At 36.9% G+C, this 26,670-nt stretch overlaps 1 protein-coding gene across 6 annotated transcripts in view; it reads right to left on the bottom strand.

Moving 5' to 3' along the window:
- The window catches only part of DIAPH2 (diaphanous related formin 2), a 914,723-nt gene that overhangs the window by 189,739 nt on the left and 698,314 nt on the right, over positions 1 to 26,670 (bottom strand). For all 6 annotated transcript variants that reach the window (XM_063703105.1, XM_063703103.1, XM_063703104.1 and 3 more), the window contains one exon: positions 17,830 to 17,965. In XM_063703105.1, coding sequence (XP_063559175.1) covers positions 17,830 to 17,965 — 136 coding nt within the window. The remainder of the gene's footprint in view (positions 1 to 17,829; positions 17,966 to 26,670) is intronic.

Below are 26,670 nucleotides of genomic sequence, written 5' to 3'. Positions count from 1 at the left end.
ACTCCTGGCTCTACTGTTTAGCACTAAACTGGCTTTATGGACCTGGAGTAACTCAGTTGCCACACTTGTGAAATAAGATGAGTCATTGGGCTCTAGGGTTCTTAAACTTTAGTGTACATCAGAATCACCTAGGGAGGTTGTTAGAAAATGGATTGCTGTCCCCTTACCCCCACCCAGTTTCTTATTCAGTGGGTTTAGAGTGAAGCCAGAAACTTTGCATTTCTAACCAGTTCCCAGGTTATGATGAAGCTGCAGCATGGCAAGAATCTGAAGTACTAAACCCACAGTAGCAGGGTTCCTGAGGCACCTGCCAAGATGCTACAGTATCAACAGAGAACAGCAGTGTTCTTTCAGAAGAAACTCAGGCTGAAAGATGGTAGTACATTGGCCTGCTAATTAACAAGGGGTGGGGTGAGGGGAGTGGGGCTGGATGAACCTTGGGAAAGCAAGGAGGTTATGACTTGAAACTGAGACTAATCAATCAGACTATGCAAGGCCCTAAATCAGAAAATGAAACCAGGTAAACTAAGGGATGAGAGAGAATCAGCTAAAGTGATGAGTCAGAACACACGAGGAACACTGTTAGTGAGATGGGACAATAGGAATGAAAGATCATAGGAGGTTAACAAGAAGGGCAAAGGTCCCATGCCTTGGGGGAGGGGTGGGACAAGGCTTGGGTCTGACTTGACTCAGAAAGTTCCTGAAGAAGCTCTGCCCAAATACTTTGCTATCATTGCCCAAAGGAAAGAGTATTTCAGGCAAAAAGAGTTAATTCCAGATGGATGCTCTGAAATGCTAAAAAAGAATGAACAGTAAAATGTGGAGCTAGGGCCGTGGTATACTCCTGTAATCCTAGCTAGTCAGGAGGCTGAGGCAGGAGGATCACTTGAGCCCAGGAGTTCGTGGCCAGCCTGAGCAACACAGTGAGACTCCCTTGTCTAAAAAAAAAAAAAAAATGAATAATATGTGGGTAAGTATAAATGAACATTAACTGAATAAAAATAATGATCCTACTGTCTTGTTCTAAGGTGGGTAATACAAGACCTTGACATCAATACTGTATGCTTGTTTACACAAAAACAAATACTGCATGATCTCACTTAGATGTGCAATCTAAAAAAGTCAATCTCATAAAAGCAGAAAGAGTGGTGGTTGCCAACAGCTGGGGGGAAGAGATGGGCAGATGTTGGTCAAAGAGTACAAAGTTCCAGTTAGACAGGATGAATAAGTTCTGGAGACTGATTGTACAGCATGGTGGTTATAGTTAATAATACTGTATTGTACCCTAAAAAATTGCTCAGAGAGTAGATCTAAAATGTTCTCACCACCAAAAAAGTATATGAGGTGATGAATATGTTAATTAGATTGATTTAATCATTTCACAATGTATACATATGTCAAAACATCACATTGTACACCGTCAATATGTACAATTTATTTGTCAATCATACCTTAGGAGAGCGGAAAAAAAGAAAAAGATACCGTATGTCTTTCTAACCAGCTTTATACTTCAATGGAATTTTGAAAAATAAGCTGTGATAGTAAATTATATTGTTAACAGAAACACATACAAATACTCATGTTGGAATCTATCTAATAATATGTGGATATTCACACATACATTATATACACTGTAACCTTTGCTATTTTTAAAAGGCATCTTTGCTAATGAGTTCAGCTAACAAAACCATATCCATATTCACTTTTGAAGATATTGAGGTGAAGTGATATTGATCTCACATATATTTCCACACCTACCATAGCACACAAAACACCTATGAATATTCAATGTCTACATAGTCAAGGATTAAGGTCCAAATTCATGTGTGCTTTCCTATCACTCTTCTAAGATAAACACTCCTTTAATATCAGTGAAAATAAAAACATACTGCTGAAAGCATCTGTATTCCTAGGATGCTCCTAAAAATTAGTAGTTGTTAGTTATTGCTAAACTCCACATCCGGGTGTGACCAAAATGTATACAGTATGAGAGGTATATTATAGCATAAGGGGGCATTACATTTCAAAAAGATTTTGAATCAACCTAATGATTTTCAGAAATGTAGTGAAAGAGAAAAACAGGTCCTTCTACAGTGCCTAATAAAACTGTGAAAACACAAAGTAGAGAAAAATGTAAGAAGACAGAAAGAGGCTGCTTAATGCCTTTCAAATAGAAACTGAATTGCTGAGGCAGTTCTCACCACCTTATTTATATATCGGGTTGCTCACAAATCATGATGTCACCCACCAGGAAGCAATGCATCAGGAGGAGCACGACAGTGCAACAAGCCCAAAGAAGGAGGGGAGAGAGGTGCAGCAGAATGATAAAAATGTATCAACTCGAAAAATCCAAATGGTTTTACAGATGAATATTATATGAAAGCATTACATGGAAATAAGGAATTAGTTTCAGAAACTGTCTACAGGCCAAACAAACCAACATAAAAGAGGATGCTTATAACAAAGGACTTACATTTGGTGAACCAAAACTGGGTATTCCTTGAATATCAGAGATTGAAGAGATGGCCAACTTCCACCAAAAGGTTTCCTTTCCCTACCATATCTGTGAGACAAGCAACTAGTCTCTTATGTCCCATCTCAAACAACAACAAAAATATGACAACAAACAAAACAAACAAAACCTGGCATATGGTCCTACTTTCCATTTAAATAACACATTTTTTTCTTTAAGACATACTGTCTTAAAGTAAATTTTTGAGATGGCTCCTCAATACAGACTTCTGGTTTTACTTTGGTATGTCAGCATCAATTAGTCTTTAGTTACTCTGTCTTTAAAAAAAATCACATCCGGCCGGGTGCAATGGCTCACGCCTATAATACCAGACTTTGGGAGGCTGAGACAGGTGGATCATGTGGTCAGCAGTTCAAGACCAGCCTGGCCAAGACGGTGAAACCCCATCTCTACTAAAAATACAAAAATTAGCCAGGCGTGGTGGTGGGTGCCTGTAATCCAGCTACTCAGGAGGCTGAGGCAGAGAATTGGAATTGCTTGAACCCGGGAGGCGGAGGTTGCAGTGAGCTGAGGTCGCACCATTGCACTCCAGCCTGGGAGACAGAGCAAGACTCCATCACAAAAAAAAAAAAAAAAAAAAAAAAAAAAAAAAAAAAAAAAATCACATCCTTCAGAAGAAATGTTAACTACTGAAGTCTAGGGCACATGATCTCTTTTCCTAAGATTATACTTATCTGTGGTTTTAAAAGAGCTAACTCATACATTTCCTTATAAAGATGTTTACCTTGCTCCTCTAGGGTCTTAAAAAAAGAGAGAGGATGAGGGAGAATAGGCTGAAAACTGCACTGCCAACCCTTGCCCCTACCCCCACTTCCACCCTTGAGGAGGGAAGTATCTTTTGGAGGTTTCATCTACTGTCATGATTACTCAGTTGAAAATAGATACTTTCAACATGCTTTAGCCACAGGAGCTTACAGGATTACTTAAAAGTACAGGCTGCATGTGAATGTACTGTGGGGGAAGGATTGTGGTTACATTTAAAGGTTAATGTAACCATAGTTCATCTCTATAGCTCAATCTCGATTTCCCCTCAAAACATGATCAGATAGCCCTTAGAACAAAGCTGTATTGACTATTTGAGTGAAGAAAAAAGAGATGCAAAGAACGGTATAACAAGACCTAACAACATAATGGATTCTGGTGATGCTGGATAGAGCTCTGACTCAGAACCAGTTGCCTCAAACAAGTTAAGCATCTTTTTAAAACACTGGGGAAGACACAGGGGAGGTAGTTTCATATACCATGCTGAAGTTCAGTAGAATGAGGTCGGTTAAGCACTCTGTCCTGAGACATACACTTTTCATTTTCAATTGTTTTCAAATAAAAAGAGAGAAATCCCCTTTTCAAGTTGGATTGTTTAAATGCACCTACAGCTACTCCTGTCTAGCAAAGGCTAGGCAAGCTCTCCCTACTGATGCATTTCAAAAAAGGTTCAATTGGCAAAAGAAAGCAAGTGCAAAGGGTTTTTGACAAAAGAGGACTAGAGGGAACACATTTTCCTTTCACAGAAATACTGTTCTAGAAAATCAGACAAGGTAGTGACTCAACCAAGAATGTGTAGATATTGGTGAGATCAACAGGAAATTTGGAAAACTTCAACTTCAAACACTCAACTGCGTAAAATTATTAGCTAAAAAATTGGGGTAGGGATTACATTATAAAAATAAGGGACTAAAGAGACAAACAAAACAAGACACTATGATTTACAGATTACAACACAGCCTAAACCAGCATACTCTGAGAATGTGGTTATCTTATACCACAGAACCACACGGATGTAAAAGGAACCTCCTGGACCCTGTCCAATCCTCAGCAGGACTACGCCTGAGTCTTCCTAGACCTATATGCATCCATCCTATTTAATGATGCTCCAAATAATTCCTATGCAACTTTCTCCAGGGCTCAGCAAATAGAAAAGGCTAAATCAAATACAGGAGCTCTGAAATATCTAGTCTGACAAAAAGAATTTTTTTTAAAGTACATTTAGAGTAGATTCCAGTGCTGGTTCAAACAAATAAAAGTATTATGCCATCCATAGTTAATTGCACATTTAACAGGATAATTATTTTTTGATTTTCAAATCAATCATACCATCATCTTCTAAGCTGTCACAAAATAGCACATGAAACCTACTGTTGATATATATGACAAGCAGGTATTCTAAGTTTAGGTTTTAATGTCTTCCTAATACCATTGTGACAAAGGTATAATTGCTTTCTTAAACGATGTCTTCTTTTCCATTTTATCCCACTAACAAGTTAAGATACTATATACTTTATAGGTTGTTCATGTGTGAGGGGTGTGACAGAGGACTGAGGATTGACTATTTATAAAAAAAGAAATATAGATGATTTTAAGAGATTACATATGATATGTGAAAAATATTATATGATACATACGGTCCTGTGTGAGTATATACATACACCTATGGGACTACATGAAGCAACAACCATTATTTCTTACAGAACAGACACACATAAGAGAGGGAGAAAGGCTGATAGTTAATAACCCCTGAAATAGGTTAATAGTGCTAAGTTATCAGTCAATCATACTTTGATTAGGGTATGTCACCACAGATCAGCACACTGTAGGCACTGAATAAATACTTGTGGAATTAAATTAACAATCACTGAAAGGTTTTTGTCCATAATCCTTTTGCACATTCAGTGTAACAATGGAATTTATTTATTTTTTTTAGACAGAGTCTCACTCTGTCGCCCAGACTGGAGTACCCAGGTTCAAGCAATTCTCCTGCCTCAGCCTCTCGAGTAGCTGGGATTACAGGCATCTGCCATCACACCCAGCTAATTTTTGTAGTTTTAGTAGAGATGGGGTTTCACCATGTTGGCCAGGCTGGTCTTGAACTCCTGACCTCAGATGATCTGCCCGCCTCAGCCTCCCAAAGTGCTGGGATTACAGGCATGAGCCACCGCGCCCGGCCAAGTGTAACAGTAGATTTTGTCCTGATTCTAAAGCAGCCCAGGGGCTCGGGGATTCAATGTGGGTGGACCAAATATAATTTAAAAAAAAGTCATTAGAGACTCAGTTGGGTTCAGTGCAGTTTGTTGGTTCTGTGAATCTGTTAGGTGTAATTACTGACATGAATCTAAGTGCATTTGACTGAGAACAGAGCAAAATTAATTGCAATGTTGCTGTATAACAGCTGTTATTCATTTGATACTTTTCTGTAATAAGAATTAGAATATTAAAATATGGAACAAAGCATATTTTTAATAAATGATTAGGCCACCTACAATGTGTTTTGGTAATTTCTTATATAGTCAGTTTTATTGTTTTCACTTACCTGCTCTAATATTTTCATAGATTTCTGCCTGGTAAAGTTGCATAAATCATATATAGCAACAAGCATATATTGTAGAGAAAAGCCAAATTTGTAACTGCCAGTGTTACTCATCTTCTACATAGGAATTGATGAAATCTTGTTAAATGTTCAGCACACTGAAGACAGCTCTTACAGTTTTTGCAAATCTGAGTTTCTGCATTTAGAATGTAAGAACTCTTAATGAGATCTAAAGTATATTACCTATCTTGTTTCACATATTTATTTTTGTCTCTCATTTAAAAGAATATTTTTAGTAGATGTAGAAATTTGTTTTACTGCTAAGGCAGATAGAATGAGAGTTTAGCACTTATTTCCTGAGAACTGAAGCCAGAAATGTAATTATTTTAGTATGGGGTCAGAAAAAAAAAATTACTAGTGATAAGTGGCTCAAATAGGCTACAGGAAAAAATAACTAGAATCTTCAATTAATCTAGAGTGTATTCTGGAAATAGTACAGATAAAGCACATGCTCCAATGCTAGTGTATACTGATCACTGATGCTCTGAATAATGGCCCAGAGACAATAACGAAATCCTAATGATCTACCAGTAAATGTATACTGTGTGCTGGCTACGTGTCCAAAATTATATCTAAGTGCCACATGCTGCTACACATTTTCACCTGTGTAACATGTAAAGCCAAAATTTTTTTGCGGGGAGAGGTGGTTGGGAGAGTGCGAGGAGAGTTGTACAAAGAGTTGAGAAAGATTTCAGATGAAAAAGACTGATGCATAAATAGCTTTCTATATAATTATAAAGTCAGATTAATCAAAACTCCACTTCTTTTAGGCTAGTCAATCAAGATCTTATTGTAATGATTATTGCCATTGATAATTTTCCTTGATATGTTCACTAAATAATTATTATCAAAGGGATAACATTTAACACTTACTACATGCTAACCATGTGCCAGGCAAGTACTAAGAGATTTACATGTATCCTCTCATTTAGTTCTTATGAAAATCCTATGAGGTAGATGCTGTTGTTTTCTCTGTCCTTGAGGATCAGAGAGGTTAGATGAGTTGTTCAAGGATACACCATGTAGGGAGCAGGGCCATGATGTGAACTGGTTTTGTCTGGCTCCAAAGGCAAGAGGGGTAAACTCATTTCAATCACAGGCTAAACCAATGATGGAGAGATCTGACAGATTACATGTCACTGGGGATCAGCAGATTCAACCAGCAGGGTGTGGTTTATCATTTGATGATTGCTACAATGGGAGCTCCTCCTCTTTGCATCTCAATATCTTTTATCCCAATGCTTGAACTTAGAAATTCAACAAATGTTGACTGAATGGCAGCAGCATGACATGATATTGCCTTAACATGGACCTAAAGATATTTCATTAAAATAACAAAGTCACGAATTCATACTAAACATCTTAATGTGTGAGAAGCTCCAAAGACCTGGGTAAGTCTTTACTGTACTGAATAATTTTATTTGGGGAAACAAAACCCAAATTTTCACTGAAAAATCAAATCTAGAGAACAAAGAGAAAAAAATTCTGATCTTTATATAAACATAGATTTCTTGAAATCTTTGCTAAGGTAGGAAACTAGGTAACTTAAAGTAAACATAGTATCAGCCAGATACACTTTTTCTCTTCATAGGTAAGGCTTTGCTAGGCCAAAGACTGTTTTCTAGGTCCACCAAGCATACAAACTTGTTTTACTTTGTATTACCATCTATGAGCTGTTTATTAGCAGTTGTAAAAATATGCCGGAACGATAGTACTGATATTGCCTCATTAATTTATATTACTGGAGGTGATTTACTACTACTTGAATCAATTCCATTATTTGTGAGTTTTCTAATCTATAATTTTGGTGACTATAATTTAATGTCTGGGGTATGACAGTAAGAAACATAAATTGACCCATTCAGATCAAAATAATATAATGTGAAATGAGTTTATTCACTTATAAGATGTAATTATTTTACAACTAGGAAAACAGATAAAAACAAAATTGCTATCAACCAGAGTTTAAATGTTTAGGTTTATTTGGCAAAACTGCTAATCAACTCTCTGAAGACTGATTTTTCATCAAATCTAAGGTACTTCATTCTTTATCATGACACTAGAAGTAAACAGGCAATTCTGATTTCCATATAATCTTATATAAGGAGGAGTAAAACTCTTCCTGATTAAATTAATATTTGCATAAGAATCATGCTTATAGTTTGCAATTTCAAAATACCCATTTTTAACATACTTTTTCCTATTGCTTCCTCTAAGATTTTGCAGTTAATTTGCTGACTTCCATAAACATGAAAAGAAAGAGATTTATTTACAAATATTTGGTAAGCTTTTTCTCTTCTACCTACAGAACTAATTAATCTTTTTTTTAGTGGTCCCTAACATAATTATCATCTATATCAATATAGCCAAACATTGGAGAACATAGATTAGACCAAGTACTTTACATAGTTTGCATACTGTTGCACGCATTTTAGAGTACATTTGTTGACTTAGCATATTTTTGTTGCATTTAAACTAGCTTTCTCAATTTTACATTTAAATAAGTGGTATATTACTGTGCATGCTCTAATTATAATTATTTGGAAAATGGTGCAATAAACGTTGATTGGATGGATCAAATAGCCTAATGTGCCAAAATATATCAATATATAATTATCTACTGGTAAAACTGTGCTGTTCTTTTAAAAAGATGTCTCTTGCTCATCAGTCAATCTGTTGCTTGCAACTTCCAACTGCTTTTAAAATCTCCTTTATGAAATTTTTTCCTTCCTGTTACCATCTTCTCAAACTGCTGCAGGTTTAAACTCCTTTGAAGAGAGAATCAGGTATGAGCTCACTCCCTTTTCATCACCTTTCACTGTTCTTTTCCAGCTACATCCTCCTTGTAGTCTCCTCTCCTTTCTTGTGCTTCTGGCTTACTTCTTGAAAATCCCTAAATGAATTCCCATAATGACCTTAGCTCTCCTACCTCATCATGCCACAACTCCCCTGCCTGACTTGGAAGGCTCTTTCACAGCCCGGCTCCATCCTACCTTTCCAACAGTTTTCCAAATCAAACCCTTCACTAAAATGACACCAACAGAAAATACTGACTGAACATTTAACTATCAGGGACTGGTAATAGGCCAAATGCCATTAATGTATAATCAATAAATAGACTACAGTATAAATAACACCAGTCTCTGGTTTTACAGAAGAAAAAAATTGAGGCACAGAAAGATGAAACACCTTGTCAGAGATTATATGGCTAGCAAACTGTGGTGCTGGGACTTGAACTTAGGACCCATTCTCTTAATCGTTTTGATGTATTTTCCTGTGGGCTATACACATATCCTACATAAAGCATGCTGCCTTATGTGCTGACGTGCACTACTGCTGATGTTATTCCCTTTTACTTGGATAGTTTCACCTCTGCTCAGCCAAATGTTACCCATCCTTCAGGGTCTAGCTTGACTGGTATGTTCAGAGGCTGTATTTAGCCTTCTCCATGAAACTTTATGTAATTTTACCAGACCTCATTGATTTCCCTTTTTAGATAGAGTTAAAGAGCAAATAATCTCTATTATGTATCAGCACACAGTTTAATGTTTGCTAGGTCACCTTTATTTTATTTCTCTGACAAAAATGAAAACTTCTTAAGGGTGGAGACTATTTCTTGAGTTTTTACTAGATTCTTCAAGAAGCATAAAAATGACTCTTTCATCGTGTCAGCAGCAGCAAGTATATTCTAGGTCCTGTGTTTTGTACTGTACTTAATTATCTCACTTAATCTTCACTAAAACTATAAGAGGTGAATGTCATTATCCTATATTACACATGAGGTAACTGAGGCATGAAGAGATAAGGCAACAGAACTAGGTCATAAAGCTAGGTAGCAGAGCTAAGACTGATCTTCACCTCTGAACACACAGAATTTAAATTTTTAGTAATACCACTTAATGTTTATAAAATGCCTGTCTCTTTAATATTTAATCATATCTATTTTCTTCTTTACAATTAAAAAAACTGTTTCTTATCATGGCCTTTGCCTTCTGATCTCCAAATCCCTCAAAATATAGCCTTGGTACATGGTATTTTTTTATGGATTTAACTTGAAAGATATAATTCTCTGGCTGCTTGGTTTTCATGATATCATTACTTAATTCTGAGCTCAGTTGATCACATCTAGATTACAGAAATAATCTTTGTGTTTGCTTTATACTATTATTTTTCTGAATAATTAAATCCTCAAATATTTCTCCTTGATGAATGTATATAATTTTGCATGCCACATAAATATACCTTACTTTTGCTAAGTTACATCTACTAAGCAATAGATGTGTAAAAAAAAAAGGTTGGGGGAGAAGTGTTTGTCCTTTGCTACACTGATAAGAAATAGAAGCTTTACGGAAAGTGTACACTTTTTTAAAAACTTATTTGTAATTTCCAATGTGACTTACTTTATCCAAGGAACTCTCTACTTTTGTTATAGGTAAGATCCTATGGTTCCAATGGTATGTATCTTTGGTCCCATGCATGAAATACCTCTATGTACTATATATTACAAACCTCGCAATGGCAATGAAATGTTCTATATCATCTCTCTTTCGGTGGAAGAGAAGATTACAATGTTCTAATTGGACATATTTAAAGTTATATAAATCACTTTCTGATGACACTTCACTCACATCTTCCATAGGCTTTCACGCCCCATGGATTCACATATGATATGTCTCCATCATGATTCTCCCAGCTCTCAGAAGGCTCACAACTGCCTTCCATCTAGTTGATAAGAGCATCTTTCATAAGACACTCTCTGAGAAACTCAGACAGTGAGCTCCATCTTGACAGACACCCAACTCTATTATTCTTACTCTTTCTTTCCTGCATCTTTTCATTTTCATAATTAAAACTACACACTTGCAATGGAAGGATCTGTTTTTGAAACATATTTATAAGTACAAAGGCACATATAGTCCAAGTATAAAGTAATATTACAATAAATAATAATAATATTTGTAACACATGGGCCATGAGTCAAGAAGGTAACAGTAGTTTACTATTTGATTGATACGTAAATAGAGCTATGGTACTAAAACATAAAAAATAAATCCAATTTTTAAAAATTTATTTTTCATGCTCAAATCACTCAGCTGAGCATATGCATAAAAACTTATTTGGATATTTATCTTACGGTCTCAATGACATTTGAAAAGGTAATTAACTAAATATTAGCAAATGAAAATACATACAGACTATGAAACCATCCCTATAAAAATTTAAAAATTAATCAGGGAAGAAAGGAGAGAAAGAAATGAAAATAGGCCAAGGCTGGGCGTGGTGGCTCATGCCTGTAATCCCAGCTACTTGGGAGGCTGAGGCAGGAGAATCACTTGAACCCAGGAGGCAGAGGTTGTAGTGAGCTGAGATTGCATCACTGCACTCCAGCCTTGATAACAGAGCAAGACTCCATCTCAAAAAAAAAGAAAAGAAAAGAAAAGAAAAGATAAGAAAAATAGGCCAGGCACAGTAGCTCACGCCTATAATCCCAGTACTTTGGGAGGCCAAGGCAGATCGCTTAATCTCAGGAGTTCAAGACCAGCCTGGGCAACATGGCGAAACCCCACACCTACAAAAAGTACAAAAATTAGCTGGGCATGGTGGTGTGTGCCTATAGTCCCAGTTACTGCGGAGGCTGACGTAGGAGGATCGTTTGAGCCAGGGAGGCAGAGACTGTAGCGAGACAAGACTGCGCCACTGCACTCCAGTCTTGGCAACAGAGTGAGACCCTGTCTCAAAAAAAAAAAAAAAAAAAAAAAAAAAAAAAAAGACAGAAAGCAGGGAAAAAGATAAACCAAGCTTGTGGCACATTCAGTGATTCAGTGTTAATCATTAAGTCAGCTTGCTCTCTGACCGGCTTGACCTGCTTCCTCATAGTTGTTCGGTACTTATTGCTTCAAAATCACACAGACCCTGTTACAAGATTATAGTTCCCCTTAACTGCTGTGTAGATAACAACTTGAACATTATAAAACATTAAGTTTTCCATTGGAGCTATTCTTTCAATGCTGCGTACCAATGAAACTACTGATGTCAGCTGGTCTGAAGGATCCCACAAGAAGCTGACTCACCAAAGAATGCAGTTTCCACATCCTGATGATTTCATCCCCCTTGCCCTGGTCAATCAATGACTCCAATTTTCCAGCCCCCTACTCTCCGAGATCCACTTAAACATCCCAGCCCAGAACTCCTTGAGGAGATGGATTTGAGGGTCTCCTCCCATCTCTTTGCTTGGTGCCCTGCAATCATTAATGTCTTTCTCTGCTGCATCCCAGTTGTCTCAGGGTATTGGTCTGTTACTGAGCAGCAGGCATACAAACTTGTTGGTCCTATAACAACTAGACACAATCAAAATAAGCCCTTCTTTCTTTGTCTGTTATAGACACATTTTTAGGAGAACAGTGAAAGGTTAATAAATACTTGGAGGAGCGTAGGAATTGCTGTAGTGCGGGAGAAAGATTACATTCTCAGAACAAAACTGGATAGGCTCCTTTTTTTTTTTTTTTTTGAGACGGAGTCTCGCTCTGTAGCCCAGGCTGGAGTGCAGTGGCGTGATCTCGGCTCACTGCAACTTCTGCCCCCCAGGTTCAAGCAATTCTCTGCCTCAGCCTCCCGAGTAGCTGGGATTACAGGCACCTGCCACCATGCCCAGCTAATTTTTGTATTTTTAGTAGAGACGGGGTTTCACCATCTTGGCCAGGCTGTTCTTGAACTCCTGACCTCATGATCCACCCGCCTGCGCCACCCAAAGTGCTGGGATTACAGGTGTGAGCCTCTGCACTCGGCCGATAGGCTCCATTTTTAACCACTTACTCTTTTCATTGTTCACTCCAGCAATGCTGGAGTGTGGCGGGGGACTCCTGGAGGCCCCGCAAGATCATTTCAGGGATTTGCAAGGTGAAAACTATCTTCATAATAATACTGACACTTTTTTGCCTTTCTATTTCTCATTCTTTCCTGAGTGTATCGTGAAGTTTTCCAGAAGTTACATGAAGAATGATATTGAATCAGATTGAATAGAAAAGTAGGTATGAGAATCAAGCTGTCTTATTAAGTCAGACGGTGAAGAGATTTATGACATTATTCTTTTTCTCTTCTAATTCTTTTTTTGTTTTGGAAAATATAGGTAGTTTTCATTTAAAAGGTTATTTATTTTAACATGAAAAGGTTTACTATTGTTATTTTAATTGAATCAATCGATAATTTTAAAATTATCTCAGTTTTAACTCTAAGATGATAAATGTCAATATAAACAACTTAGATAAACAAAAGGCATTTGGGGTCCTCAATGATTTTTAGTGTAAATGGGTTCTGAGATCAAATATTTTCAGAACCTCTGATTTATACTTTACCGTGGTGATCCCATTCAAACACACATGCTATAAGTTGAACTATGTAATTAAGAGGTGATTGTTCTAAAATATTTATTTTAGGAAAAAAAACAGTAACTAAGAGCAGCTGGGCATGTTAGCATACACCTATATTCCCAGCTACATGGGAGGCTGAGGGAGGAGGATTGCTTCTGCCTAAGAGTTTGAGGCTGCAGTGAGCTATGATCACATCTCTGTATTCCAGCCTGGGTGACAGAGTGAGACTCCATCTCTAAAGAAATAAAATAAAGTAGGGTGGGCCTTTAATTCAATATTACTGGTATTTTTATAAAATAAACACCATGTGAAAAGACAGATATGCACACAGGGAGAATGCCATGTGAAGGTTGAAGTTATGCTGTGACAAAGCAGAAAACTACTAGAATCTAGGAGAGAGGCCTGACACAGATCCTACCGCAGACTCTTCAAAAGGAGCATGACCCTGCTGACACCTTGATCTTGGACTTCTAGCCTCCAGAACTGTCAGACAACATATATCTGTTGTTCTAAGCTACCTAGCTTGTGGCATTTTCTTATGGCAGCCCTGGCAAACTAGTACACTGTAACTTTAATGTTCAAATAAAAACCAATGATCCCCAAGCCGATATGGTTAGTTTAGACTTCTTTCCTGAGTTTCACAATCACATATACAATGGCTTCTTAGACATTTTCCATCTTTACAAGGTGGAACTAAACATGTTTAAAATGATATTAGTCATTGTAACTCTCCTGAGAAAATGTGCTCTATTCCTGAGTTTGCTTTCTCTGTGAAGCATACCATCTTCTTTAACACTTGCCTCCTTTGATTTACACATCCAATCAATCATCAGCACCTGTCAATTCTGTCCTTTAACACCCTCTCATGATCGTTAATTTTATACGTCAACTTGGCTGGGCCACAATGTCCAGATATTTGGTCAAACATTATTTTGGTAGTTTCTGTGAGGGTGTTTTTGGATGAGATCAACATTTAAATCAGTGAACTTCGGGTAAAGCGGTTTGTACCTCATGATGTGAGTGGGCCTCATCCAATCAGCTGAGGGCCTGACTAGAACAAAAACACCGACATCCCCCAAGCAAGAAAGAATTCTGCAGCAGATAGTTTTCAGACTTGAACTGTAACATTGGCTTTCCTCTGGGTCTCTAGCCTGTCCTCCTGCCTTGCAGATTTTAAACTTGCCAGCTTCTATAATCACTTGAGCCAATTCCATAAAATAAATCTGTGTGTGTATATGCGTTTGTGCACACACACATCTTACTAGTTCTGTTTCTCAAAAGAACTCTGACTAATATACCTCTTGTTGCTTTTTAAATCTCACTGTCACTGTATTAGTTCAGGCCACCACCATCATCTCTTGTCAGGACTATGACAATATCCTCATAACCTCTATTTTCTTAGGGCTTTCCCCTTCCAATACATTCTTTCTGCTTCTGTCAAAATGACCTTTCTGGCTGGGAGGTTGGTGAGCTGAAATCATGGCACTGCACTCCATCATGGGTGACAGAGTGAGACCCTGTCTCAAACAAAAACAAAACAAAAACAACAAAACAAAACAAAACAAAAACAAAATGATCTAAGAATCCTGACTATGTACATCATTTTCCAGTTTATAAACATTCATGGGCTTCCCATAGCTTTCAGCGTTAAGACCCTTGGCATAGCAGAAAAGAAAGATACCATTAGGAGAAATAGATGATGGGTTGATGGGTGCAGCAAACTACCATGGCATGTGTATACCTATGTAACAAAACTGCACGTTCTACAGGTGTACTCCAGAACTTAAAGTATAATTAAAAAAAAAAAAAGAAAGAAAGAAAGAGAGCTCACAATCTGTCCCCTATCCCCTACTATCTCTTCTGGCCTCTTCTCCGACTACTCCTCCCTGCACATAAGGGAGCTAACTTTCAGAACTTTTCTTTTTTTTTTATTTTGAGACAGAGTCTCACTCTGTCACCCAGGCTGGAGTGCAGTGGTGAGATCTCGGCTCACTGCAACTTCCATCTCCTGGGTTCAAGCGATTCTTCTGCCTCAGCCTCCCGAGTAGCTGGGACTACAGGTGCGCACCACCACGCCTGGCTAATTTTTGTATTTTTAGTAGAGACGGGGTTTCACCATATTAGCCAGGCTGGTCTCGAACTCTTGACCTCGTGATCCACCCACCTTGGCCTCCCAAAGTGCTGGGATTACAGGCGTGAGCCACCATGCCCAGCCACTTTCAGAACTTTTCTACTGACTTCTTCACCTTTTCAATGATAACTTCCTATAAACACATATTGCCATGCTGTACTCTAGTGCTTACCTCCTAATAGAGTGACCTCAGTCATGACCAGTTTTCCTGATTCTAATTATGAAGTTCGTTTGCTAAATTATGTTGATACTATTCTATTTTAACACAGCTTTTACATAATATTACTTTTTTTCTTCTGTTAAAATGTTATATTTGTTTCCTGGGTGGAAGATATAAACTATAGTCAATTCCTGAAAATGTTTATATATTTTAAAAGTACAAAGACTAAACTTAACAGTATGGATATTACTTTAGAAGATTAGCCATTAAGAGACATTACTGCAAAATACTTGATAATGATTGTTATAATTAATAATTACACTTAAAAACACATAATAATAATTAACTCTGGTTACACACTGCCTGGGTTCAAATCTTGGTTCTACCTCTCACTATCATTGTGACCTTGGGCAAGTTACTTAACTTCTCTGTGCCTCAGTTTTGTCATTTTAAAATGAGATAGTAGTACTTTCCTAATAGGGTTCTATGAGGATTAAATTGGTTCCTAAATGTAAAATTCCTAGAATAGTTCTTGGTAAATAGCAAGTGCTATATGTTAGTTGTTGTTATCATTTTCTCCTGACAGTGGCATAGGTAAATGGAAAGATTCTATAGTGAGACGACTTGGATTCTAATCTTGGTGCTAGTACTTCCTGTTTGTGTGACCTTGGCCAAGTTCCTTAATTTCTATGAGCCTCAGTTTTCTATCTGTAAAATGAGATGATAATAGTACCTACCTCATAGAGATGGTGTGAGGATTGACTTAAAATATGTAAAAGTGCCGGGTGCAGTGGCTCACGCTTGTAATCCCAGCACTTTGGGAGGCCGAGGTGGGTGGATCACGAGGTCAGGAGTTCGAGACCAGCCTGGTCAACACAGTGAAACCCTGTCTCTACTAAAAATACAAAAATTAGCTGGGCATGGTAGCAGGCACCTGTAATCCCAGCTACTCGGGAGGCTGAGGCAGGAGAATTGCTTGAACCCAGGAGGCAGAGGTTGCAGTGAGCCGAGATCAAGCCACTGCACTCCAGCTTGGGCGACAGAGCTAGACTCTGACTCAAAAAAAATAAATAAATAAATATGTAAAAGTCTTACAACCATGCTTGGCATGTGGTCAGTATTATAGAGTGCTTGCAATTTTTACTATTGTTATCTTCAGTAATACATGGTCCATATTAATCATATTACCTTGTATCTTGTTCAGATTTTGTTTTGTTTTGTTCTTAAATTCTCTAAACCTCAGGTGACAAAGACTATGCATGCTTTTTTATTCCTAAATTTTCAGTGGGCAGATACCTGATACCAATCACTTTCTTTTTTTGCCCTCTCTTCTTTAGAAAATAAACCAACCAAACCAAACAACTCACCAACAATATACAGTCACTCTTGCTAACCAATAAAACAACTTTATTTATTTATTTATTTATTTATTTATTTATTTATTTATTTATTTTTTGAGATACAGTCTCGCTCTGTTGCCTAGGCTGGAGTGCAGTGGCATGATCTTGGATCACTGTAGCCTCTGCCCCCCAGTTTCAAGCAATTCTCTCACCTCAGCCTCCTGGGCAGCTGGGATTACAGGCGCCTGCCACCATGCCTGGCTAATTTTTGTACTTTTTGTAGAGATGGGGTTTCACCATGTTGGGCAGGCCGGTCTTGAACTCCTCATCTCAAGCGACCCTCCCGCCTCGGTCTCCCAAAGTACTGGGATTACAGGCATAAGCCACTGTGCCCGGCCTCAAACAACTTACTTTAAACTATATGGACATACCAGCATCTTGTACTTAGGTTTATAGCTGTGCAAGATGCCTTTCCCTATTTTATTCAACTTGTAATAGTGCTGTCAGTATTTCTTAGGACTTAAAATGTTCAAGCTTCCAAGGAAGACTGTTAACTGTTACTGCACTGCCAACAGACATGTGCCAATAAAATGAAGTTAAAAGCTAAGGCTTATCTCCCCATACCCGTTTTTCACATTTCATCTCACCCACTTTTTCCCTCCCCACTGCCTCATCCAGAATATAATATACTATGGCAAGAAAAGTAGGGAGAAAAACACTATCTCAACAAAATATCATCTTGCATTGGTTATCAAAAATCCTGAATGCTCAGTGTAGGGAGATAGGAAACACACATAGCATCATGAGAGAAATTTAGCACAAGTAACTAATACTATTGTGAATTTTCTATGAAAATTTACTTTATAATCCAAAAATAAATAACTGCAATTATTTTGTACTTCTTGCATTTTTGTAAAAATTGGAAATATTTTCATACCTTTGTTTATATCAATGAGTTGTTTCTTTTTCTTCTGGCGTTCTAACTTTTCTTGTTCAGCTTTCTCTTTTGCAAGTTTTGCCCTCCTGGTCTTCTCTTCCATTTCTCTTCTCTTATTGTTTTCTCTCACTGCTTCCTATACATATAAACAAAGTTAAATGAAAACCTTTCCATTACTTATATAATGGAGAAATTGCACAGTTTTAAATTTATATAAATATGCAGAGATGGGAAGGTATTACAGCAGCCTGAATGTGCATATATATACTTTTGAGAGAGACAATTAATTGTAAAATATCTCTTCTTGAAAAAAGATTTAGAAATAACTCAGTCTTCAATTGCCATTATCTAGGGTGCCAGAAAATTAAGGACATCAATGTTACAGATTTAACAATAAGTATACTTTATCTATTGTTAAAATATGAACTAGTTTGACACATGAGAAGACATAGTAAGGAAATATGACTCAGCAAGTATTTTACCCCCTTTATTGTGTACTTTTCTGTTATCTGCAAAATTGAGATTAAGAAAAAAACTACCTTATAGGAGTTTTGTGAGGAAAAATGATACAAACATAAAGTGCTTAGAATAGATCCTGATATATTATAATCAAGGAATTTTAGTCTATGATGGCAATGATGGTGGTCCTGGTGCTGGTGATAATGATTACATCTAATCATGCAGGGCAGGAAACAATCAACAGTATTATCACAGAAAAGAAATACCTTCAAATATGACAGCTTTTTACTTGTCAAAATATTTAGAAATGCTGAAACATATTTCAAGCTATTGTCTGTTTCATTTTGGATAGATTATTTGTGGAACATAAGTGAATGAGTACATTCCAGTAGTTGGTATTAGACAAAGCTGAATTAATGTGATCAGCTGGAATATCAACTTCCTTTGAGTTCAGATAAATCACGAATGCAGAGACATATCAACTACAAGTTCCCTCCATCAAGTTGCTCTGTTTCTTTTTTCTATTATGATTGATTAAATACACTTCATAGCATGTACAAGCTGTTTGACAAAAACTATTTTGTTCCAGAAACCCTAAAGAAAAAGACTCAATAACGAGAATACGTCTACAAGGCTTTGCCTGGAGGGGTTTATATTGAAATAATTTTTTTCTTTATGTTAAAAGACACAGCAGTTTAAAATAGCCTTAAAAACACTTTCAAAATTCTCCTGACTTGCAAGAATTTTCTTCCTACAAAATCTAAATGATTTTACCTTCACTGGTACCTCCCCTTTCTCCTGTCATTGTTTTTGTGCTCTTAGACTCCATAGCAATAGGCTAGGAGCACAAAGGTACCTGGCTATTGTAGATGAACTCAAAGACTACCACTTAAAAATAAACTGGCATACTAGAATCATAATTTTAAAGCAGGGTTTCTCAACCTCAGCACGACTGTAACTTTGGGCTAGATTATTCTTTGGTAGGAGCTGTCCTATGAATTGTGGGATGTTTAGCAGCATCCCTGGACTCTACCTGCCAGATGCCAGTATGATCCCACTCCAGTTGGAGTTTCACCATGTTGGTTAGGCTGGTCTCGAACTCCTGACCTCAAGTGATAAGCCCGGCTTGGCCTCCCAAAGTGCTGGGATTACAGGCGTGAGCCACTGCACCCGGCCAAACCACTGAATTATATAAACTACAATGGTAAATTTTATGGTATGTAAATTATCTCAATAAAAATTAATCACATTAATAAATAGATGTCTAAGAAAGACAGGATGGAAGTAAAATTGTAACTCAAAAGGGAAAAAACAATGTGAAAAGGCATCACATATTCAGCCCTGATACTAATAAGCTATATAATGTTTGGTAAGTAACATGAAAAGAGGCAAGTAGCAGAGGAAAGAAAGAAGGCTAATGCTTGTATATATTTTATTAGTGGTCAAATCTCTAATTTGGTAAACAGTCACCAAGATCTGGGCGGACTATTATATTATCAATCTAATGGGTTGTTTACATGCTGAGTGCTCCCATTAGGATTCCTCACATAGTTTATTAAGATGGAGGGAAAAAAAACGACTGGTTACTTGCATTTGTATTTCTTCTTTGTTCTGATAATAACAGCTACTCTTTAAGGGAAATCTCTTATGTACCACGAGTTTTAAACATTATCTAGTCTTAAATACATACTTTATAATCTTTATAGAAAACCTGCAAAGTAGGTATTATTTGTTCCATTTTATACACGAAATTTAGGTTCAGGTAGGCTAAGTGACATACCCAAAGCTACACAGCTTCTTAAGTAACACAACCACCTAGGATTGTTTGGCATTAGCCTCTATGTTCATTTTCACTACCATGATGCCTTCCAAATAGAGTTGCCAGATAAAATACAGGCTTCTCAGTTAAATTTACATTTCAGATAAACTGTGAATACTTTTGTTAGTAGAAGTATGTCTCATATAATATTTGGAACATACTTAAATAGAAAAAAAATCATGTAATATTTAGGATATATTGATACTAAAAAATTATTCATTATCTGAAATTCAGCTTCAACTGGGAATCCTATATTTTCATTTCATAAACCTGGCAGTCCGATTCCCAAGACTGTGTTGATTTTTTATAAGCATCCTTTGATCGACTAAGATCATCTAATAAAGACAGTAGAAATGATTACAAAAAGAAACGCCCAAATGAAAACCACATTTTGAAAATAGAAATGTTGATACAGATTATTGATAGGCATTATATTGTACATGAACTTGAATCATGCTATTTCTGTAGCATTCTCCATGTATTTATTATTTCTGGAAAATATGCTAAAACTAAAAAAAAAGTTCATATAAAAATCAAAGTGATACAATTTGCGATAGAAGAAAATAAGGCAAGAGATTAAATTTTCATATGAGAGGGAAGCTTGCAACAGGCACCACTAAAACAACATGAATGTAGATCTACTAAAGGATAAAACAGAACAAGTAATAGGTCTATCAGTTTATATCTGAAATGTTTCAGGAATAGATTTAACTACAAAACAATCACAATTTGTAATGGCAATGTGTAATCTTTAAGAGGCCAAAACAGAATTAAAAAAATCATTTCTGTGGTTTGGCATTACTGACAGTAAATGAAAACATCTACAAAGGCATATATTTTTCAAGCAACACAGACTAGAATAAGATTCTGGTCACTAGTGCTGTTTTCATGAAAAGGCCTCATGCTGAAAAGAATAACATATTCCTCTTGGTGTTTTTACTTGGCTCTGGCTTTAGGAAATTAGGGATAGAAAATGCATGCTTAATTCTCTTTCCTTAGGAAATAATTTTAAAAGGGAAAGGGAAATCTTAAAGATAGTTTCATATCAATAATCTTTAGTTTTTAAGACATTGTTTAACCCTTCTAAAAATCTAAAAGCTGGTGAAGAAAAAAATTATTTTGAGGGATGGGATGTATTCTCATCATCCTAATCTTACAAAATAAAAATCAAATAATCAAAAGAACAAAAGCAGTAGGAGCAAATTTAAGGTCAGGTTAAGAAAATCCCCTAAATAATTGACTGTGATTAACATTACTTTGTACTTGTCAAGCCTCACTAAACATTTTGAAACACTAACTCATGAGTACTTAAAGATCATTCTCAAGTAAGCATTAATCATTATTTCTCAGGGTTGGAAATGCCAACTGATTAGATTCTGTCATTGTACAGGACAGTGTTCTGTTAAAAGGATGCTAATTGAAAAAGTGCTTTGGTACTAACCTCATACAAGATAAGAAATATGTTTACAGAAAAAAGTCTCAGTTTTACTGGCATATCTGTTAAGGGTTGGTAAAAGGTACAAAACGAGTAAAATATAATGAAAAATGTGTCTAGGATTTACTACGAAATATTCACCAACCTAATTTTTAAAATCTCTCACTGAAACCTCTATTGACTTACTGAAAAAAAAAGTGAATAAATTACAAATCTTATTTCCCTTGCTATGCATAATCACTAAATAAGACCTACAGACTAAAAATGTCATATGCTAAAAAAAAAAAAAAAGAAAGAAATTCATGTAAATGCTAAGACCTCTCATTTATTTCAATTAAGCTTTAAGAAATGGATGAAACTGATTCAGAAAATTCCAAGGAGCCCAGATGCCAGCCTCATTCAGGTCAGATCTACAGGAAGCAAGCATCTTCCAACCTTGCCTTGATATTTGAAAACATAAACCACCACTACCACCACCACCACCATTACAGCAAACAATTCCTTACTTTCATGGCTTCTAATGGCTTCCTATTCCAGAGATGACTGACTGCTCAAGTACTTTACAAGCACCATGAGATCACTGAAAGCTGAAGGCATATTTCAGGGACAGAGAAATAAAACCATTGGTAGTAAGGATCCTGGAATCAGAAAAATCTGGTTTCAAATCAAAGCTCCATCACTTATCCTAAAAACTGTGTGACCTTGAACAAGTTAGTTCATCTCTTTGAGCTTTAGTTTCCACATCTGCAGAATCAAGATACTACTTAAATCACAGGACTGTTGAACAGATTAAGTGAAATAATGCTTATATAAAACACTTAAGACAAAGCCTGGTACAGAGGAAATGCTTATTATATAGTAGCTGTGATTATTATGTATAACAGAATCATTTAAAAGTTTGAACAGCAAGAATTCAGTCATTGACAGACAAATGACCACATCTGTTTTCAATGACTTATTTTGCAAACCCCTTTCCTCCCTTTTTGGGGAAGTTATGAGGACATAATCTATGACTGGAAATATACCAACCTGATACTATCTACCCTCATAACTATACTGAATATGATTTTCAACTGTACCATAATATTGGCATCTAAGGTAATTTTACGATTCCATATATATCAGTGTAACTTGGCACTCATGAAAAGAAAAAAAAATACTAGGAATGTATTCATTTTCTCTTTTGAGTTTTGGATCATTCTGGTTACCCGCGTGAATATAGTTGGCAAGACTTTCAGTTCATTACAGTATCAGAAGTTGTATGATAGTAGAGTCACATAACCATAAAATTATGTAAATTAGAAATGTCCTGGTGAACAAATTGGTAACTCTGGTGCCAGAGGAATACTGTGATCACACTGAGGAGTATTTCTTCATTGATCAGGGGTGTTGGAAGGATTTGAAAATGATACTGAGAGAAATGATTTGGCAACAATATAAAGAAACATGGTATGTATTATATTGAAAATCTTTTTATACACTAAATATGAGTCACTGAGATAGTAGTTTTAATGAAAACTCAACAAAATAGGGGAAATTCCACAACTTTTTTTAGAGTCAGGGTCTCCCTCTGTCACCCAGACTGTAGTGCAGTGGTACAATTTTAGCTTACTGCAACCTCAAATTCCTAGGCTCAAGAGATCCTCCTGCTTCAACCTTTCAAGTAGCTGGGACTACGGGTGTGAGCTGCCATGCCTGGCAAAGTTTCTTTCTTTTCTTTCTTTTCTCTTTCCTTTCCTTTCTACAGATGGAGCCTAGCTATGTTGCCCAGGCTGGTCTTGAAGTCAAGTGATCCTCCTGCCTCGGCCTCCCAAAGTGCTGAGATTACAGGCTTGCACCATCAAGCCCAGCTAATTTTTTTTTTTTTTTTGAGACAGAGTCTCATTCTGTCGCCCAGGCTGGAGTGCAGTGGCGCGATCTCAGCTCACTGCAAGCTCCGCCTCCTGGGTTCAAGCGATTCTCCCAACTCAGCCTCTCGAGTAGCTGGGATTACAGGCATGTGACACCATGCCCGAATAATTTTTGTATTTTTTGTAGAGACGGGGTCTCACCATGTTGGCCAGGCTGGTCTCAAACTCCTGACCTCAAGTGATCCGCCCGCCTTGGCCTCCCAAAGTGCTGGGATTGTAGGTGTGTGCCACTGTGCCCAGCCAAGCCCAGCTAATTTTTAAATATTTTTCACATTTTTAATCTTGAACTCTCTGAGCAACTGATTCTTTCTTTGCTTTAATTCAGACTGTGTTTTTAGATTTTTTTTTTTTAAGTTTTCTGGGTTTTTTTTTGCTAGACACTGAAGAATTTTTAAATTGTTTCTTTCAGTCGCCTCTTTTAAAAATAAAACACTTAAAATTTTTATTAAAATAACCCCTGACCAGAATACCATCCATTTCCATATTTCCTAGATAAGTATAATTCTAATTTTATGCATCTTGATAAGATTTTTTTTAAATGTCTTACCTGTAATTTTATGGCCAGAGTAAAAATAATAGGAAATTGTCCTCTTTATATGGATCATTTTAAGTCGGGATCCATAATCCAAACTTTCTAAGTAAAACAGCATATCATAATGAACACAGGATGGCCTTGAAGGGCTGGGAGATCTAGTTTAAATCCAAGCTCCTCTAGAGACCATAGTGCTTTATGCCTTTGGGCCATTTACTTAACTGAGCTAACCCTCTTTTCTGAATCTGTGAAATATAGTCATGCATCTCATAATGACATGTAGTACAACAGATGGGACCACATATATGAAGGCAGTCCCATAAGATTATAACAGAACTGATAAATTCCTTTCACCTAGTGGGGAAACGGCCACCACAATGTCAGAGCACAACACATTACTCATGTACTTATTATGGTGATGCTGGTATAAACAAACCTACTGCATTACCAGTCCTATAAAAGTATAGTGCATACAATGATATACAATACACAGTACTTGATACTGATAATAAGTGACTATGTTACTGGTTTACGTATTTGCTATACTATACTTTCTACCATTTAGAGTGTACACCTACTTATAACAAGTTAACTGTAAAATGGCCTCGGGCAAGTCCTTCAAGTCCTCCAGAAGAAGGCATTGTTATCACACAAGATGACAACTCCATGTGTGTTATTGCCCCTGAAGATTTCCAGTGGGGTAGCACATGGAGATGGAAGACAGTGATACTGATGATCCTGACCCTGTGTAGTCCTAGGCTAATGTGTGTGCTTGTGTCTGAGGACAGCAACTTCCAATCTTCTAAGGTGCATTCATGCTAAGTGCCCTAATACAGGTGTACCATTTTTATTTTTAATATAGTATTTTTATTGTTCCTCTTCTGTTTAGATGTTTAGATACACAAATACTTACCAATGTGTTACATACTGTATTCTGTACAGTAACATGCCGTACAGGTTTGTAGTCGACGAACAACAGGCTTACGTATACCATATAGTCTAAATGTGTAGTAGGCCATAGCATCTAGGTTTGTATAAGTACACTCTGTCATGTTCATACAACAATGAAACCACCTAACAATGCATTTTTCAGACTGTATCCCTGTCATTAAGCAACACATGATTGTACCTGTACTTCAGTGTTGGTTTGTGATTTAATGAGGAATCACATATAAAGCTATTAATAACAGTGCCTGGCACATAAAACATGTTCAATAAATGGTGGTGGTTATTATTATATTATTCCACATTTGGGCAATACAAAGGTCCCATGCATTTCAGGGTCTGTACTCCATTTCCTCCAATCCAGGACCATGTCCACATATGTGTGTGCACACTGGGGAGAAAGAAGAATTCTTTTTGATATGAAAATCTTGCAACATCAGGTAAAAATCTGAAGAAACAAAACACCCACACACTCTCTAAGCCACCAACTTTGAACAGATAATAGGACTTGTCTTTCTGTGCCAAGAGAAAAAAGATAGAGGTAAAATAAACAGGAGGTTTTGGGGGAAAATTCTTGGTGTTAGGATATCATATTTGACAAATCTAAGAAATAATAAAGATCATAGAATAATTTGCTATTTTGACTAATAAAGAAATTCATGCATCATTTTACTCAAGTTTCAACATGCCTTACAGGACTGTAGCAAAAACTGAGTGATGAAGGTTCCTGGGGAAAGGTAGTAAATTTGGAGGGGAATTACTGTTTTTTTTTTTAAACATCTCTAGTTCTGTCACCTCACTCAGAAAATAAAGCACACAGTACAATAAAAGTCCAATTGCTTTGGAAAATAGGAGTTTAATTTTATTTCTTTAGGGAACATTTGTCTTAGAATGAGGGATTCACTTAGTCTGCCTTAATGTTTATGGAAGGACCAGGAGAATTAGCCCACACTTGGTTCCCTACCCCAGGCCTTGCTAAGCTTTCTTATACTTTTCCCATCTTTACTGATAGGAGGCTGTTAGCTGTGCTGGAATATCACTACTGAGGGATTGCAAGTAGGAGATAGGATGAAAGGTGGAAACTTTTTGCTTATTGGTGGGGTTCTCATTTAATTCCAGTCATAACAGGAGGCAAAATAGGTAGCAATGGACAGGTTGTCCAGACCAGTGAACTAGGTAAGGTTATAGCAGCAGTTTCCTTTCCCTGTCCCAAAGATGTCCTAAACATGACAATGAAACAGGAAAGGCAATTCTATATGCAATAACTTTTCATCATTTTACCAAAAAGTTTTTTCTTTTTAAAAATTCTTCTTCCCTTTTCCTCTACTTCATATAGTTAACATATTCTGTGCTTGAATTGTTTTGGCTACTACTGACAGTTTTTTTTGTTTGTTTGTTTTTGTTTTTTTTGAGATGGAGTTGTGCTCTTGTCGCCCTGGCTGGAGTGCAATGGCATGATCTTGGCTCACTGCAACCTCTGCCTCCCAAGTTCAAGCAATTCTCCTGCCTCAGCCTCCCAAGTAGCTGGGATTACAGGTGCCCACCATGACGCCCAGGTAATTTTTGTATTTTTAGTAGAGACGGGGTTTCACCATGTTGGTCAGGCTGGTCTCAAACTCCTGATCTCAGGTGATCCACCCGCCTCAACCTCCCAAAGTGCTAGGATTACAGGCATGAGCTAACACACCTGGCCTATACTATTGACACTTTTGTTGCACTTGCCTGGAACCAAGGAGAAAAG

The sequence above is a fragment of the Gorilla gorilla genome, chromosome X (assembly GCF_029281585.2).
Source record: "Gorilla gorilla gorilla isolate KB3781 chromosome X, NHGRI_mGorGor1-v2.1_pri, whole genome shotgun sequence".
NCBI lineage: Eukaryota > Metazoa > Chordata > Mammalia > Primates > Hominidae > Gorilla > Gorilla gorilla.
This window is presented reverse-complemented; position numbering and strand designations above follow the sequence as displayed.